Source organism: Anoplopoma fimbria, chromosome 4 (assembly GCF_027596085.1).
Source record: "Anoplopoma fimbria isolate UVic2021 breed Golden Eagle Sablefish chromosome 4, Afim_UVic_2022, whole genome shotgun sequence".
NCBI lineage: Eukaryota > Metazoa > Chordata > Actinopteri > Perciformes > Anoplopomatidae > Anoplopoma > Anoplopoma fimbria.
In genome coordinates, this window is record NC_072452.1 from 22,341,529 (window position 1) to 22,360,824 (window position 19,296).

The 19,296-nt window shown below is 37.5% G+C and overlaps 1 protein-coding gene across 5 annotated transcripts in view; it reads left to right on the forward strand.

Moving 5' to 3' along the window:
- ldb2a (LIM domain binding 2a) overlaps nucleotides 1–19,296 on the forward strand; it is an 87,873-nt gene that overhangs the window by 54,433 nt on the left and 14,144 nt on the right. For all 5 annotated transcript variants that reach the window (XM_054597224.1, XM_054597227.1, XM_054597226.1 and 2 more), the window contains exons 3-5: nucleotides 272–444; nucleotides 11,204–11,326; nucleotides 16,965–17,048. In XM_054597224.1, coding sequence (XP_054453199.1) covers nucleotides 272–444; nucleotides 11,204–11,326; nucleotides 16,965–17,048 — 380 coding nt within the window. The remainder of the gene's footprint in view (nucleotides 1–271; nucleotides 445–11,203; nucleotides 11,327–16,964; nucleotides 17,049–19,296) is intronic.

Below are 19,296 nucleotides of genomic sequence, written 5' to 3' on the forward strand. Positions count from 1 at the left end.
GGCCCAAAAAAACATTTAAAAACCCATTTATTATGAGACAAGGGAAGTGGAAGTGCAAAAATGGTGACCCAAGTTTTACAATTTAGGGGTTACAGTAGTACAAGTTGTAGCCCTAAAAACGCAACGTAACTACTGTAGCAGTACTAGTACTTATAGGCCAAATAGTAGTAGTAACATCCTTACAGTCTATTGACACTGTCCCTCCAGATCACTGCCTGTTGCTCTCCTTCATACATTCATCGTCTGTGTTCTCTCTTTTGTCTCCCCGCAGCGATCGGCCGGACGTTGATCCCCCGTTACTTCAGCACGGTGTTCGAGGGGGGGGTTACGGAGCTCCACTACATCCTCAAACACTCCAAGGAGTCCTTCCACAACTCCTGCATCACCCTGGACTGTGATCAGTGCACCATGGTCACCCAGCACGGGAAGCCAATGTTTACAAAGGTAACACCTGACCGCCGAGCTTCTCCCCCCCATGAATAATTGATCACAAGCTATGATAATGGACCCGGCGAGGTGTTTAACTGGTTAGAGATCAAATCCATTTGCACACTTTGATTCTTTTTCCCTCCAGGGATTCATTTTGTCCGAGTGTGTTCAAGTCAGAGCTGGTGGCCTCACTGTCAAATATTGGGAGAGCTTTCTTTCTTTTATTTGCTGCAACAGTTATAAAATAATATATTAACTGGTGAGCTTCTAAACGTTTTAAATGTTTATCCCTGATTTCTAAAGGACATTTTAACTTCATAGAGCAGTAGCGGAAGATCTTTAACTTAAGTTAAGTAGCAATATTACACTTCAAAAAACCTCTGATCTGTCAAAATTCTACTCTATAATTAATTAAGCAATGCATTCATTTGTACATCACTTTAATGATGCAGCTGGTAAACGTGGGGCTGTTCTTTTTATTTATATGCTGTTGTCTTAACCTGTTATAACACATCATAATTCAATAGTTGATTTAAATGTTGTATTAATAATCTACAAATGCAAATTACCTGGTAACTAAAGTTGTCCAATAAATGTAGTGGAGTAAGAAAGTAAAAGTATAAAGTAGAAGTATAAAGCTTAAAATGGAAATACTCGAAATATACAAAAATATAGCACAGTGCATTACGTACAGTACTTGAGTAAATGTACTTAGTTACATTCTATTGCTGTTTAAGGATAACTTAACACTAAATACAACTTAGTAGATATTTATTTTTCTTTATTATACTATCAATTGATTCTGTCCCCATTCTAAAGTGTTCGTCACAACTAAAGTTCATTTCTGTTTTATGTCCATTAGACTCCCCAAAGATGTTAGGCTGTGAGTTGCAGTTTCAGGACTGTTAAATTGCTATTTGGAGGAGTAAGAAACTATCTACTAATAAGGACTTAAAGTAGAATAATATGTTTTAAAGAACAGGTTCACATTGTGTCTTAAAAAAGATGTGAACATTAAAACAGTTATTGGTCGTGATGTCCGTTAAGATGTCCCTCTTTGAGTGATGGGGAACAACATCTACTGTCCTATAGTCTTTTTAAATTGGAAGTGCCAAAATAACAGAGATTGACTCTTACTGCATGTTGAATTGTTGCATTAAGATAACCCAGCTTTAAAATGCACCCTACCTGTATTTTCCTATGACCACATATTTGCACCAATCAGGGTTTAGATTTAATGTAGAGAAAATGTCACGCATCGTCATATTTACCCTCTCTACTTATCAGCATTTCGGCCTTCTCCCAGAACCCCTGAAAATCCACTCCTCATGTTAAAGATGTCGACAGATTCTTAAGCCCCTCAGGAACTCAAAAAAGGCAAAGCTAAGGCGACTTGAATAAGATCTTTGAGGAGTACGATTTAGTTTGCGGTATAAGTGAAGCTACAGATTGAAGCCTGGCGAAACACAAATTGCACAGGTGAGATAATCCGAACCTGACACCGAGGTCTAGTGAAAGCGCTAAAGCTGAGCTCATCTGCTTTTGTCTTCTGGGGAGGGGGGGAGAGAGAATCCCCTCTGGAGCCGGAGTGAATATCTGCTCCACCACAGTCTGATCCAGATGGCTCGCTGACTCTCAGTGTTCTTCTGCTGACTGTCTAAATGAATCTGAGGCCAGATACCTTGTCAGCGCCGAGCAGGCGAGCCAAAGGGATTCCATGTTCCCTGTACCATGAACCCCGAGCTGCAGCACCGGACCGGATGCTTCTGACATTAAACAGCTATACGCGCTCTTGTTTTCACGACTTGACGCCATGCACTCACTCCTGTGTGTGTGTAAGTGTGTGTGTGTAAGTGTGTGTGAAGTGTGCTGAGTCTGAAATGAACTTCTTGGCTGACCTGCCAGCGGCTGTGAGACTAAGAAGTGAAGTAAAACAAATTTAGCTGCAAAAAAGGGATTTAGTCTTTTATTTAGATCTAAAATCTTCATTTTCTGAAAAGTAATTAGATTATTATACTAGTTTTCAATACAAATGAACTTAATGCAAGAATTTTTTTGTATCAGCTGTCATTTTTTATGACACTAAGGCTGCGGTTTGCCTTTTCCATGCATGTTTTTTATTGTTGTCTTTTAAACACGGAATCAGAATCAAGATGAAATTGAGCTTTTTCCACCTTCTAGTAGATTTTTGTCTTCTATAATTAGCTTTAAGGCTGGATTTAGATTTAATTTAGGTAATAAGGGGTTAAAACTAGAGTCTGGACAATATAAGATCTTTGAGACTGATGTCAATATTTATATATGAGAGCTTAAAAAAGTCTGATAATGACATATTGACTGATATTCTTTTTTTCACATACATACTGTAACCTCAACAGAAGTATTCTGTATATTTGGTTATTTTATTCATATATATGATTATTTGTACACATACTGTTAACAATACACTGATATTGCACATATGTAATTAACTAATATGGGCGTACAAATTGGCCCGGCACAATTAATCTCTGGTTCTGCTTTACACTTACTCTTGTTCAACGCCATTCATAAAAATACAGAATACATACACAAAGGTATGTAATAATTTTCAATTAATGGTTAATTTGATCATATAAATGTTTCTGATTTAATATCCCCTGTGAAATGATTTTGGCTCTACATTTGTGTGAATGAACAAAGTATGCACAAAGAGTATGGAGACATATGTTGTATACTCATACACCCTACCTGTATCTACCTGTTTTTGAAGCAAAACTTCCACACAATCAAGAAACATGTCGTAACAATTCACATTTATGATTTGGATTCTGAAGAAAAAATAATCTATGCAGGAAAAAGTTTTTAATTGGTACAGTCGGGGACCTTTATTTAACATAGCAAAGTCTAATTACCATAACTTTAGATGAGGCAGGTGTTTACCTGTATATGTACATGCATGACTGCATACATGTTGAGTTAATGGTATATGACTTTCTGTAAATTTAGAGAGGGGGTGATTTTGTATTCATGTGGTGGTTGTGTATGTGTGTGTTTGTGTGTGTGTGTGTGTGTGTGTGTGTGTGTGTGTGTGTGTGTGTGTCGATGGTTCCTTTGTCTTATCATATCAGTAAATAGTTATGAAACATTCCCAATAACGCGCACAGGAAATGTCTTCTTATGTTGCTGTTGTTTGGTTTTTGTAAACAAGGCTCCACAAAAGGGAACACAGAAAAAACCCATAATATATTACAAGTGTCCGATATTAACCGCACAGAACAGAAACAGAGCAAACCCAGGCCCGGTCAACAACAAAAAAAAAAGCTAAATTTGATGCTCGCAGCGCTGCTCTCTTTTCATCTTCACCTAAATTGGATGAGAAGAATTAATTCATTAGAAAAAAAAAAAGAAAAAAGAAAAAAGGAATTCCAATAACGGAGCGTGTTCTCCCTGAGCTCCCAGCAGCAGCAGCAGCGAGCCTGCAGCTCTGGAGGCCCGAATCTCAATCAGCTCTGCCTCGCCTCGCTTTCCTCCACCACCACCACCACCACCCATCCTCCCCCTTCCTCCTCCACCACATCTCCCCCGCACTCCTCCCCCCTCCTCTCTCTCATCCCCCTGCCTGACTCGCTCGCTCGCTCATTCTCTCCTCGCTCTCTCTACTCCATCGCTCTCTCTCATCCCCCACCCCCTCTTCTTCCTCCCTCCCTCCCCCCACACCCTTAACACACACACACACACACATGCAAACACACACACACACACACACACTCACATCCTTCATCCCTAGAGAAATCATCCCCAGCTCCCAACTCGCTCTCTTGCTCTCCCACACGCTCTCTCTCTCTCTCTCTGCCTGTATCTGTCTCTTTCTTTGCTCTTCTCTCTCTCTCACTCTTTCTCCCTCTATCTCTCTTTCTCTCTCAAAATTTCGAATTCTGGTTTGGTTTTATTGGCAGGGCAATGTTAAAGAAATAACTGGTTTATGACTATTTTTGTCTTTATTTTTTAGTTCTTTTAACCGTCATTCCTGTCAGTGAAAACAACACTGTAGTCACATAAGTTAATTGGTGAGATCTGGAGAAGCTAAAAAGACGTCATACAGGGAGAGAAACACCGGTAGAGAGACGATCATACTTTGGTTTATTTGACATTAAGAGAAGAAGAAAAATGAAATCACACACAGCGACATAAAGGTCGAGGGTAAAACAATAAAGTCTGAATAAAGACTAATTGCCATTGTGATCCTTTGAGTAAACAGACAGTAGCAAAGATGCAGGATTTCAAAAACCAACACAGTTTATACCTCTACGGGTTAATACCTACGGTATTAGTTTATATATATATATACATATACATATATATGTTCATCTTAGGCCTTTGTCAAATGTCCTTGTTAGTTTTTATTATCTTAAGTTAACCTCATCCTTTTTTTAAGTTAAGTCTTAAATAAGTAAGAAAACCTTCATATTTTTGTTATAGTTTCGTCTTTTTCTAATTGCATGTTGATATAGTAACAGTTAATGTTTATTGATGTCGGCGCTGTCTCATTATCTAAGGCATGGACAAAAAGGTCCTTGAAGAATATGTTTAGTCATAGTTGTTGTTAACGAAATGAACACTTTTTATTAGCCGAGCTAATTATGAGCAGAAAAGGAAGAGGAACGGTAAAATTATCGCACAAACATCATCGTTCCTGCCATTGTTGTCATAGTTGTGCACGCACACTTTTCCTGTGCAGTGAGGATTTATTACCAGTATTTTGGGTGCAGTAACTTTTGGTTTTACCTCCAAACATGGTTAGTTTAAATAGAGGGCGATCCTTCATATATATTTTTTCAAAATGTTTCAGGATCTTTTTCTTCTCGTGCTCTGTGCATCTGGAAACTTCCTGTTCCAGAGAGCGTTTAGCGTTGGCAATCATTGAGCTGCCATGTCTCCAATCTGAGCTGCAGCATAACTGCATATTTAACAGGGTTTTGTTTCTTATGATCTCTGTTTTGATGAATTTGAAAAAAATTGATATAGAATCTCGACTACTGTTAATGTGTTCCAAAACCTTATAAAAATGTGCAGTAAATAAATAGAATAAACAGATCCTTGGCCCATCCTAAAGGAACCCACTATGGGAACCGCTGGCTAAATCATTTTTCCAGTTTGTCTGATTGTCTTCGCTTGCGGTTCTCGTCCTGACAGACTTAATTGTATTGATATCATATCACCATGTTCCCATATCATCACCCAATGTAAATAATTGCCACACCTATGAAAAAAATACACTCGAGGTATAATAAACCAGAATTATCCTGAAAGCACAAAGCAATTTGTAGAGGTGTTTTCTTTAAAAAAAAGTAACAAAAGGTGTGCTATAATAATAGAAAACCTAATATAATTGAAAACAACTCCAGGAATATATGTATATATATATATATATGATATATATATATATATATGTAGCATATAAGATATATAATTCACTGGTCAATGTAGCGGTTGAAAAGCGATGAACTAAAGGAGCTCAGCACAGTCTCATGTGTTTCGTCTCCGTCTATCTCTCCCCATCGTTGTTCACCTGGCGGGATGCTGCACACTAACGAATGGGTGGAGTTAGCAGGGTGCTAAGAGTGGGTGGTGCTGCTTCCCCGGGTACCGGTGGAAAACGTGTTAGGCTTTCGCAGGTTGGCGAGGTGTTGACAAGCTGACACGGGGTGCCAATTTGACCAAAAAGCCCCCCAACCTCCCAGCGGCCCCCGGCATCCCAGCACCTCTATTCACTACCCAGCAGGCTTTGCTTTCCCTGGCCAGCGTGTGTTAGCTCGGAGGGCACGGCCCTTGTTACCGGTGCCCGGTCGGGGGTTTCTTCACGCTGGGAGGCGAGCAAAGAGCAAAAGTAGAGTTCGTGACACCGTGATCTGAGCTCAAGTGAATTTAATTCCCTGAGTGGAGAAATTGACAAGTGGATGTGTTATCAACTGTGTGTGTGTGTGTGTGTGTGTGTGTGTGTGTGTGTGTGTGTGTGTGTGTGTGTGTGTGTGTGTGTGTGTGTGTGTGTGTGTGTGTGTGTGTGTGTGTGTGTGTGTGTGTGAGCTTAGCTTGGATTGTAGTATTTCAGGAACGTTTAGATTGTCACTATGCCACTTTTGCTATAAATGTAGATGCTTGATTATATTCATGTTAACTTTGCTGTAATCAGTTAAAGTACTTTTTTAAATACTAGTCAATCTTAATTTGCAAGGTACTTTAATTTTATAGAAGCAGTAGAGTGGGGAATATAAATAGAATCAGAGTTAAGAGTTTACTACCTGAAGAGAGTTACCATGACCACATGTATATTATAATCAAGTACAGTAGAGCTCCATATATTTATCTCCAGTGTTATGATAGAAGATTTAAACATTTAATAATTAACTTAAGTTAATTTGTGTTGCTTTGTCCCTATTTTTCATCATCTCTGGTTTTTAATATGACATGAATTGATCTTTATGTATGTATTCTGTTGGCAGTAGGATTAATATCTTAATTAGTCTTTTTGTAAACTTTGTTTTATTCCTGATGAATGTCTATGATCATGAGGCAGCTGCTTCTTCAGTACAGTTTGTAAAGACCGTGTGCAGGAGTCCCCAGTTATTTATTTCATTTATTTTGTCTGACAGTGAGTTTTAAGGTGATATACTTTAGATAATATACTTTAGATCATATACTATTTTTTTAAAGATTAGTTTTAGGTTTTTTTGACCTTTAACCTCTGTTGACAGAAGACAGAAGGGACATACAGGAAACATTGGTGGAGAGAGAGAGAGACCTGAGGACTCAATAAACCCTGCATTTACTGTATGTAGCATGCACCTTGATAGCAAGGCCACTGGGAAAGTCCAATTATATACTATTCATAAGTTTGAAATATATTCTGTTATGAACAATCACACCATATTTATCCTGATAAACGTTTTTAATGATTTTAAAAGCTCATTTGGGCTTTAAATTATGTCTTGCAGCCACAATCAATGAATTTAACTCAACAAAGGCTGCAACTAATGATCATTTTGATCATCTATCATATACTGGTCAATCGTTAATGATCAATAAAAAGACAGAAAATAGTAAAAACACAGGTTCCTAGAGCCCAAGTTGACATTTCACATTATTGTAACAGTCCAAAACTCAAAGATATTCAGTTAACTATCATAGAAATCTAAAAAAACCGCAAATATTCATACATTAGAAGCTGAAACCAGTGAATTTACCTTAAGTAGCTCATTAAATATTAAGCAAAATTGTTTCTAATTGAAATGCTAGTGATAATCTAGTCACTAATCAATTAATCAACTACTCTTATGAGCTGTAAACTCAACGTATTCACAGCAACACACTTTGATTAAATGTGCATTAACCTTAAATAACATCATCTTTAACTCTGTACTCTTACCGATGCAGAAGGTGGTGTTGAGGTGCAGTGTAATAAATCCTGTCAGCCGCCAGTTGTTATAATTGAGCATATTTAGTCAACTTTGATCCTATTTATATTCATCAGAAGCAGTCATGAGTGCTCATAATAATCAATCTAATGACCTTCAGCTCCTCTGTTCTTAATTGATTGTCATGTTTGGGTACAGTATTGAATAGCGCCTCTGCAGCAGGACGTCGCTGTTATTCTTTTCTTGCTCTTTTGAGCCGGAGATCCCACTGAAGCCGTTGTGTGGGGAAGATTTATGACCCTGCTCTTAAATCAATGGGGGCTCTCTGTGAGGGGCTGCACCATTTAATGGACCACTTTTTAATTTAACAAGATTTTTTAGGTTTCAAAAGGGGAAAACTATTTAAGCTAAAAAGAAAAAGGAGCCATGGTGAGAAATATTAGAATTTTAGCAATTCTCTCTCAGTATAAGGGAATAAATAGCTTTTATGTGATTGAATTTACACTGGAAGCTGTGGATTGCTGGTTAATGCGTCTCTGCACCGGTGCCACTAAGACAACTTCCTGCACATTTATTGGACTTTGCAATTAAGGTTATTCTTATTTAGTTTTTTATACAGCTGCTTTTGCCAATTTATTTATCGGTTACAATGAAGCCAAGAGCTTTTTGAGGCAATGCTAAAGACACAGTTGGCACTATGGAAAAACAAATCAATAGTGCAAGCGTTGTTTCACTGTAGGCTGCAGCACCTGAAAGCATCAGAAGACCAAACATAATTGAAGCTGTTCCACTGCTGGTGGCTAAATACCATAAATCTACAAAAAAGTACACTTTCAGGAATGATGTAAAGAAGTACTTATTTCCTCAAACGCGCTTAAGTATTTGGTCTTTTAATAGGTTTCCCTAAAGGGCATGAAAACTCATCCGCACAAATAATGACCATGATGCATTTCATTTCAAAAGAAGGAAAAGAAAAAACACCAAAGTCACTTTTTTTTTTCACCTCTCAACAGCAATTTGAGTACGACTGGATTAATTATACTATTCCTTCTTATAATTCAACATGGGCTGAGAACCCGGGGGGTTAAGTGTTGATGATTTTGGAGTCAGAACTTCAATGCTATGCATATATATGTTTATAATACCCAAATATGGTTTCTTTTTTTTTAATCCTCAGTGTACTTTCTTTTGCAAAATGTCTAATATGTGTGTTTCTAAGGCTTTTTTTTGTCAAATTTTGAGATACATGGTTTTAACTTCTTGGGAGGGTATTGTTTTATATTTTGTTTTGGTGTTAAAAGTCATGTTGCACCCTTCCTTTCACTCTGAACTCTTAGGTCAGCTGTTGGACAAACTGCTGTGAGAATTAAACTATATAAAATAGAAAAAAAGATAAATACCATTTTCAGTGTCCATTAAACACCAAGGATTATTTCCAAACATTGCTTTAGTCTAATCCACACTTATCTAGCTCAGACAAGCCCATTATCCACGCAGATCCCAGATTTGTTTGCACGAAAGACCAGCATTGAATTGTGTCAGTCAGTGAATGGAAGTGTTGATTTCCAAAAGGCTGAATATCTGTTTTATCATAACCCAAAGTTCCTCATTCAGTATATAAAAAAGGCAAGACTTTATTTACCCCTGGTAGAAAAGACACATGTTTCAGATAAAGAACAGTTAAATTAGGCAACAAAGAAATTAGTGTGACATTTTCCTCTGATCAGTAAAACAAGCAGAAGGTATATGCCGGCCTTTCATATTCGATTACATAGGCTACAATTATTCGGAACAATACGAACATTCAGACTACCTCATGTGGCACAAAGGTGTTTTGCAGATATAAATGTTAAATAAAACATAATGGACTTATAGTATACGTCCATATACTGATAAAGCTTCTTCTAGCTGTGTGTCTAACTGAACATATATATATATATATATGTGTGTGTGTGCAGTTAGACACACTATACAGTATTCTTACAATGCTCTCAAATATGTATAATATAATGATATATAGTTGAAAAGGAGAAAAACATTATTAATTATTGAGATCAGCTGCATAATGCAATGTACAGTACTTCTCTATAGTGTTTCCTATAGTGTTATATAGGTAATATAGATATGTAATGGAGGTTCAGGAGTTCATGTACAATAGTCGTATAAAGTGCAGTTAATGTCTTTCAAAAGTTTCTGTCATTCTTCATTTGAACTAATCAGGCTATTTTGACAGCGGGTGTCACATTAAGGACCTAAACTCTGTCTATATTGACGTTATCGTTATTTCAGTCAGTTCAATAACTCTGGAAACTCACTGTTGCACAAAGAGTGTGAACATTATACAGTTTCACATTTTACAGCCAAGAGAAGCAGCTCTGCATTTTGTTTTGTTGTTTTCGTTTCGGGGCAGTCAAGCTTCTATTTATACTTTTGTGTGTGTGTGTGTGTGTGTGTGTGTGTGTGTGTGTGTGTGTGTGTGTGTGTGTGTGTGTGTGTGTGTGTGTGTGTGTGTGTGTGTGTGTGTGTGTGTGTGTGTGTGTGTGTGTGTGTGTGGACTTAGCGGTGTAGCATGTGACCATCAAGGTAGGAAGGTGGGTGAATGAGTGTGTGGGGGGCGGGGGGGGAGTTGTGGTGGGGATGTGAAGGGGGCCGGAGGGGGGATGGGGGGGCAATATGGCCGCTAGCCTCTTTCTTGCTGATCCTCAGGAGACCATCTGCGCTGGGGGCATTGATTAGAGTGTGTCTGGTGGGATTACATCTTTGCGGTTGCCATGCCAACTAATCAGCTGATTTTTTTCCCCCTTCTCTCTGTCTGTCTCTCTCCTCTCTCTCCCTCGTTGTCACAGCAACGAAATATGGGAGAAGCGCAAGGGCCCCGGCAAGCGCTGAATTCAGCTAAAGGGGCGAACATTTTTTTTTTTTTTTTCTTTCTCCCATCCCTCTCTCTCTCCCTCTCTCCCTTTTCCTCCTAATTGGCGACTCTCTCTGACCTGAAGTTCTTTTGTCTCTGGTGTAAACACACCCCTCTCCAGATTACATTTATTTTCACATTTTAGAAATAGCTGGATGGTTTAGAGGCCCAAGGACAGATGCTCTGAATGAGGGAAGCCGGCGCAGTAAATATTGGGAGCATAATAGCTCGCTCCATTCTCCAAAGTCCTTGAACAAAATCCAAAACGGCAACTAAACCCTTCCAGCATTTTTATTTATTTTTTTTTAAATCTAAAATCAAGCCTGACCAATAAACACTGATATATTTCTTTTTGGTTTTGCGTCTAAATCAGCTGACGTCCGCCTGCCAGCCGGTTACAGATTACTGTAAGAGATATCAGGCTGGTGAGAAACGTAAAGTAGCACTAACTATCTGATCTTTTGTCCAGGTTTGTACGGAGGGTCGTATGATACTGGAGTTTGCCTTTGATGATCTGATGAGGATCAAGTCGTGGCACTTTACCATCCGGCAGTACCGAGAGCTCATCCCCCGCAGCATCCTGGCCATGCACGTGAGTGTGACATCATTAACACTCGACAACCCCCCTTTATTTTTAATTTTTTGATCCTAAATAAGGGGCTCTGCACTCTGCCAAGACACTTTTAGGTACCTATTCATGAGCATATGAAATTTAAACGCCAACAAAGCAGTTTGGAGGGATTTTTTCGCGAACCAATTTATTTGCAGACATCAAAGGCCACCGAGGATAAAAAAAAAAGACCCTTGTCTGAAAAGGGAGACAGAGAAAAAAACAAAATACAAGGTCGAATGAATAATCTGCTTAATTCCACTAAGTGTAACACACATTTAGTCACTGGAGCCGTGGAGTGAAGCTGGCGCTCGCAGAAGGTCTTCTGTTTTTTGTTTTTTTAAATGATTCAGAGCTGAAGTTGTTCAAAACAGAACAGCAGCGACGGAAAAATTGTGGAATTTTTCTATAAAGGAAGCCAAATTAAACATAGTGACAGGTGTTTGTATTATTTTGTCCAATCCATTCAAGTCAATACAGCTAAATTACAGAAATGCTCTCTGTATAACGCAACAAAATAACAGCACCATTAACCTTCATTCAGGGAGGATTTACTGCAGGACTGTTGAATTAGACTGCATTACTTTTAGCTCTGTGTACTCCGTGTAAACTTGCAACTGAGTTTATATTGATATTGGCCCAAGTGCTCAAAAGTGGGGCTAGTTTATGTCATAAAACTTTACATGTTGGTCAATAAGCGCCCGAGTCACTTTTACGTTAAATTCATGACAATAATCTTTCCAGGTGTTTCTGCAATATTGGTCAGCACAAAGTTAAATACACACAGAGAAATTAAAAGTACATCTTCTATGAATAATCAACATCTTTGTCGTTTTTTTACGCTGTATCATCTCCAATTCTCAAGGGAGATAAAATAACTGTACTAAACTATATATAAACCAATTTGAATGGGTCGACTTTACTTTGTTTGGTAGATTATTCTCACGTCATAAGACAGTCTATATATTTTTTTCTCTCGTGGTACAAAAGGGACAAAAAAAGAAATCTTGCAAACCACAATAATTGGACCAGCTGTCTCCTTCCTGATATTTTTTTCAGCTTCAACTTAAAAGAATATCCAGCGAACCGCTCTATATTCAGCTTGGAGAGCAAAGAGAAATTCCCAACTTAAAGTCGGACTTTATAAAACCAGGCAGCAGAGTTCGCTACCTAATAAATGACAAAATTGATAGGAACATTTATTAGCAGATTCACTAGAAGATTCTCATAAACTGTGAGAGAACAGAAAAACACCTTTTCTTCCTTTATGTCATTAAACTCACAGCTGTTTTACAGCAGCGATGACACCTTCTTTCTTCCCGTAAATGTCCTGTCATGTCTGGAAAAAAAAGCCGTAGGGAACATTTACATAAAAGTCACCACTGTCTGAATGACAAAAGCCATTACTTCAACAGATAGATGCAGCCAGAAACGTTACGTATTCCCTGTTGAACAGTGCTTTGGTTAGAAAATGACCCTCCCAAAACAGTAGCTCATAGCCCTCTTACACAGGTTTTTCTTTTTATGCAAAATCGTTTCTATACATGCAGTTCCTCCACTTTGATTGATGATTAAACAAGATTCATTTCAAGTATTTTTCCACTTACCCCCATGGACCTAAAGGTGTGTGTAAGAGGCAGCTTCATATGAATTTTCCCTCACCAATAAATTGGCCCCGCTGGGTATTCACACTAATTCCTGGAGAGTGGGATATTCTTTTATTTTTTCTCGGTCCTGGCCAGCTCTTCGGTGATTTGTGCGCGAGTGTGAGTTCAGCCTTTTGATCGTTGCCTCGATTAATGAAAGCAGATACGGACACATGGGAGTCAGAACAGGAGAGTTGAAACTGCAGATACCAGTACAGATGTAGACACTGTGGAAAGCCCTGGTTTTTTTTTGATGAGATCTCAACTACGGCCGCTCAAGAGGGACTGTTTGGAATAGAAATAAAGTTTGTATCTTATTTTAGACTTCAGAAGTTTATAAAGAAACAGACTGTATTTGATATTAGTATGATAGATGCTGGAGGCGTGTGTTCAGGGATGGAAGTAGTATCAAGAAAAAGATCTAACTGAAGTAGAATCACTCAAGCTTTAGATTAAGTACAACAACGTACCTTAATAGTAGTAATATTCATATTTTAATTCAATTTCAAATGTATCCAAAGTGAATATTACTTCTAAACATAAGATAAACAGGAAGTACTTCATATGATGAGAGGACAGAGTAGAGTTCATGTTTGTTTCTGAACTTCCTGTAACGCCCACTAGATGCTGTCTTCAGAAACTCATCGAAGTCAGAAACAAATTGTTGATTTTTGTTCAATAAGACGTTTTGTGTGCCAAAAGCTTTTTCTTACTGATTCTTGCATTTGTCTTGACAATCGCTTTAAAAGTGTTTTCTTTGCAGCCAGCAGCAAACCATTGCAATCATTAAGTCTCAGTTTGTTTCAAGTTCAGGTTTGACTGTATTATGCATCAACAGAAATCAGTGGTGCAAGTATTAAGATTCCTTATTAAAGCAAAAATAACAATACCACAACTTAGAAAATACTCAAAATGACTCATCATGCTGACTCATAACAGCTTTGTTATGAGTGATTAGTGATCAAAACAGCATTTAATAATGTTTAGCCGATTTCATAATAATTTATAAGAAACTGTTAAACTTATAATCATAATTTGCTTCATATTATAAAATCTCAATTATTAGTCATATAAAGTATCTCAAAAGTCTGCTTAAGTACAGTCCTTGAGTAAATGTACTTCAATGTTCATTTCTTTGTATCGAGGGTGTATTAATCACAAAGACACGATGATAAAACAAGAAGGGAAGTGTCCCCCACAAACATCTGCTACACCCACCTCCATCCCACACATACAGTCTGCAAACAATCGAACACACATGTAGTAAAGCCTTAGAGACGACTTCAAACAATTAAATATTGATAAATTAAAATGTATGACAATAATGCAGCATGGCAAAGCCGAAAATCTTAGAAAGAGACATAAACAGCAAATGCAACTGTTTGTTGTTTTTACTAAATATCCTTATTGTCAATAAATAGTAAACCTGTTTGAAAGAAGTAGTCAGCAATGCAACAGTATTATATATATAGAAGTATTATAAAGAAAATGTACCAGAAGTATCAAATGTCAGTGTTTGTTTGCTGATAATTGTCTCCTGTGATTGTTAGATATATTATTTGATTATTAATACTGATGCATTAATGTGGTAGCAGAATTTCATTGGATCAAGCTGGATCTTATTTTAACTAGACAATATAAAGTTGTGTACTTTAACTCCTAACAAAGGGTCATGTTTAATAAAATGGTCATATTTTTGTATGTAAATCAATGTAGACTAAATAGAGCAATATTTCCCTTTGAGATGTAGTAAAGTATTATAAAACTCAACCTCAAATCGTACTTAAATGCACTTTATTCACTTTGCACCCCAGCTGAGCAGACTCCTCTAACATCAGGTTTAATGTACTGTAGAGCTCCTCCACTGTTTAAACATCGTATTTGGCCCGTCGCCATGCATCTTGAATTCTGAAAGTGTTTTCTTAGAGTGTGTTCTCCGTTGTTTGTTTGTCTTTGGCCTCTTGAACCGCGTGTCACTCCTCCCCGGCCTGCAACATATGTTTAAGCATTTTTTTTTTTTTTTTACCCGTGTTACTCAAACTATTGTTGATACACGGCTGCACCGATGCTGCCAAGACGGATTCCTGTACAGCGCGTTTAGACTAATTCTACTTGATGAGTATAGTAATTCCGATTCAGATCCGCCGTCGGCCAAATAATGCACACTAATTCAATTCTCCCGTCACTCACGTCTGTCTGCTGACGGTACAGAGGAACTCTTTTTTCGCTTCCCTCTTGACTTTCTCCACACAGAGATGCGACTGGAGATAGAATTATGCATTTTTCATGAGGCGGTGAATGCGAGTGTGCTCGCTGCTTCTCTTCAGTCTGGGCTATGTTTTGCTCTGTCAATACCTACAGCTTTTTTTTTATGATTTGACTGCTTATTGTTGGTGCTGCAAACAAGCTTACTGAAAAGTTATTTTTTCGATCAGATGTCATCCTATAATTGCTATCTTGGCTTTGTTCTTATTTAAGATGTATTCTTTATTCCTACACATACTGTATATTCCATGTTTTTCTCTATTTTACAATTAATTTATGTATTCAGTGCTGATTTTCCAAACATATTTAAAGATGGTGGCCAGTTAGTAATCTTGTATGTGAATGATGCAACTGTCCTCTGGACCTTATTAAGCTGCTGCTATTTTAAGCTTCACTAAAACCAAAAAAATAAAAGAAAATGTATTGGTGCCAATTTTTCAACAACCTATCTATCAAACCCATTTTCCCTCCCACCCCAGACCATAAATACATACACACATACATACACACACACTCACATACATACATACATACATACATACATACATACATACATACATACATACATACATACATACATACATACATACATACATACATACATACATACATACATACATACATACATACATACATACATACATACATACATACATACATACATACATACAAATTTACATACATACAAACAAACAAACATACACACATACATACATACATACACACACTCACATACATACATACATACATACATACATACATACATACATACATACATACATACATACATACATACACACAGATATATACATACAAACAAACATACATACATACATACATACATACATACATACATACATACATACATACATACATACATACATACAACGCATTTACATTACATACATACAAACAAACATACACACATACATACATACATACATACATACATACATACATACATACATACATACATACATACATACATACATACATACATACATACATACATACATACATACATACATACATACATACATACATACATACATACATACAAACATACATACATACATACATACATACATACATACATACATACATACATACATACATACATACATACATACATACACACATATATACATACAAACATACATACATACATACATACATACATACATACATACATACATACATACACACAGATATATACATACATACATACATACAGATATATACATACAAACAAACATACATACATACAGATACATACATACATACATACATACATACATACATACATACATACATACATACATACATACATACATACATACATACACCAAGGAATCATCAACAAATCCAGACATGGAATTGAAAATGTGTGACAATTTAAATGGAATGACAAAATATTATTGATTAATTAGCCTCACAGTTTGACAACAGTGTGAAACGAACGTCGGAAATACTTCCAGTCGGCTTCACGGCACAACTGTGATAACAATGTTAAGGAGTTGCATTTATGACTCGAGGGTGTGAATGTGTCAAATGCACATTATCTGATGAGTGCCAATTAGCCTAATTGCCTGTAGATAATTAGTTTATTTGCAGTCAGTTGGACGCAAACATAACAAAAATAAAAGATGTACAAATATATGGCTTATTTTTCTGTTTTTTTTTTTTTTTATCTCCACTGCGGACTTCAGGCACAAGACCCTCAGGTGCTGGAACAACTGTCCAAAAACATCACTCGCATGGGTTTGACCAACTTCACCCTCAACTACCTCAGGGTAAGGACTCTCTGTGTTTGTGTGTCTGTGTGTGTGTGTGTGTGTGTGTGTGTGTGTGTGTGTGTGTGTGTGTGTGTGTGTGTGTGTGTGTGTGTGTGTGTGTGTGTGTGTGTGTGTGTGTGTGTGTGTCTGACAATATCAATGATTGTCATTCTGCTTTTGTTTTTCCTCTCATCTCCTCACACTTTAATGCACAAGGAGGAACAATTCTTGTCCATTTTTAAATGAAGTTATTCATGTCGCTCATACTTTCTAAACTCACTCTCTCATACTTATGTGTCTAGACAGCATAAAGATGTTTTTATAATGTAGAATATTCATGTTTTGTCATATCTAATATGGCATTATCACATTACTTCCTCTGCAGAAAAATCTGTAATGTTTTGTTTCAAATGTTCTATCAAATTATAGGTATATTCAGTGTTTGAGTAAGATGTGCTTTTCTACATTCCCTTATTATTTCTTTAGTTTATTTAAGGTCATATCGTGACTGTAAATGTAAATATTTTTTCTCTGTCTTACTGGAATTGAAAGCCTCTGCTGTTATTCATGTGCTAAACACGTTTTATGACTCTCAGGCGTTTGAAACCAGAGTGTATAATTTCAAAAGTGTGTGGCATCAAAACAGAAAAAATATAAGCACTTATATCTTCTTTACTCCCTGCATATACATGCTTTTTCCACCTGACCGCAGCAATGTAATTTACGGAAAATAGGAAGTATAAGCCGGCTGAATACATTAGTGATTATTTCACAGGGTTTTGTTTGTGCTTCTCGACGCCACAGTTGACTGACAGCTACGATTTCCAAATGGGAGAACAAGAGCGAGCGGGAGAGAGATGGGGAGAGAGAAGAATTAATTGGATACAGAAAATTAGCATAACATTAATGAACGCTCCCTGTTGAGACTCATAATTGTGAAATGGCGCGCGAATCAGGGAACGGCTCCTCTGCTGCTTATATTAACTGAGTGAAGAAAGACACAGAGAGGGAGAGAAGGCAGGGTGGCTGTTTTTGTTTTCCTATAACAATGATTTTCTATACAGAAAGCAACTGTAATGCCGCTGAAGAGGGAAAAACATAATTCAAGTATCTGTAATTACACACTAAAAGATTTGGCTTCTGTTCATTCTTCTATTTCAGAGATTCAGATGGTCAGTGCAAAAGGAAACAATGAAACAGGGATCATGGCTGTTTTCTGCTTGCCGACAACATGCGTTTTATGGAAGTTGTTTGTGTCTCAATAGACCTAGTTTTGCTTTTGAAGAATGGTTAGTTTGGCGAAAGGACTCGCTTTGCAAGTTGGTCTAAACATATATTTTTCACATAAATCCTTTCAAATCCGCTAAATTAGGAACTTTACCGGAACACAACGTGGTTTTATAAAAAAAAACATTCATCTTAATGAGGGATTTAACCTTCATTTGCGGTTCCCTTTTATTTCAGTCATATTCAAAACACCATAAACTACAAAGATAATTTCACTGGTAGTTTAAAAGCAATGCTGTTTAGCAGCAAGAGGACATACGTCAGAATTGAAGGCTCAGTTACAGATAATAAAGCAGTGGTTGCCAACCTTTTTCGCTTCTTTGTGACCCTTTAACCAAATCAATATCCATTTGCAACCTCTCACTGATTAATAGACTGTTTCACTTGGATGCTATTTTGAAGCATGATGAGATTAAACTTTGCACAAGAACAAAAGACAAGATTATGATAAAGATTGACAAACATTTTTTTACCCAAAAAATAACAATTCCATTATGCCGAGTTCACGCTACCCGACTTTAGCCCAATTTCTTTCGCCTGCAGGCAGTTAGTAGAGCTCCTGGACATGAACCCCAGATCAGAGGCAAATCCGAGTGTGGCGCTCGAGATTTGCCGGCGAATTCCAGATATGTAGCATGCTAAACATCTGGATCTGTCGAGGAGTCTGTTGGCGAGCTACAGCCAATGAGAGCAGAGGACATGAGGTTTGAGGGGAAACCTGGTGGAGAGGTCGCAGAGGTTGCCTGTAGCCTACCTGTCTGTTCTGTGTGTTGCATTTGCAGCACGGTCCAAAGTTGTTGTAGCTGCACCTTTAAGGTGTTAACACAGTGATCTGCAGAGGGGAAGTAGTAAAGACGTGTGGAAACAGATGTGTCGACGACAACATCACGCGTTTTTTGGGGGGACAAAACGTGCTTTGGAGACCTCATCAGGGATTCCAGATGAAGGGTCTTGTAATATGTGACCCCCTATTGCCTCA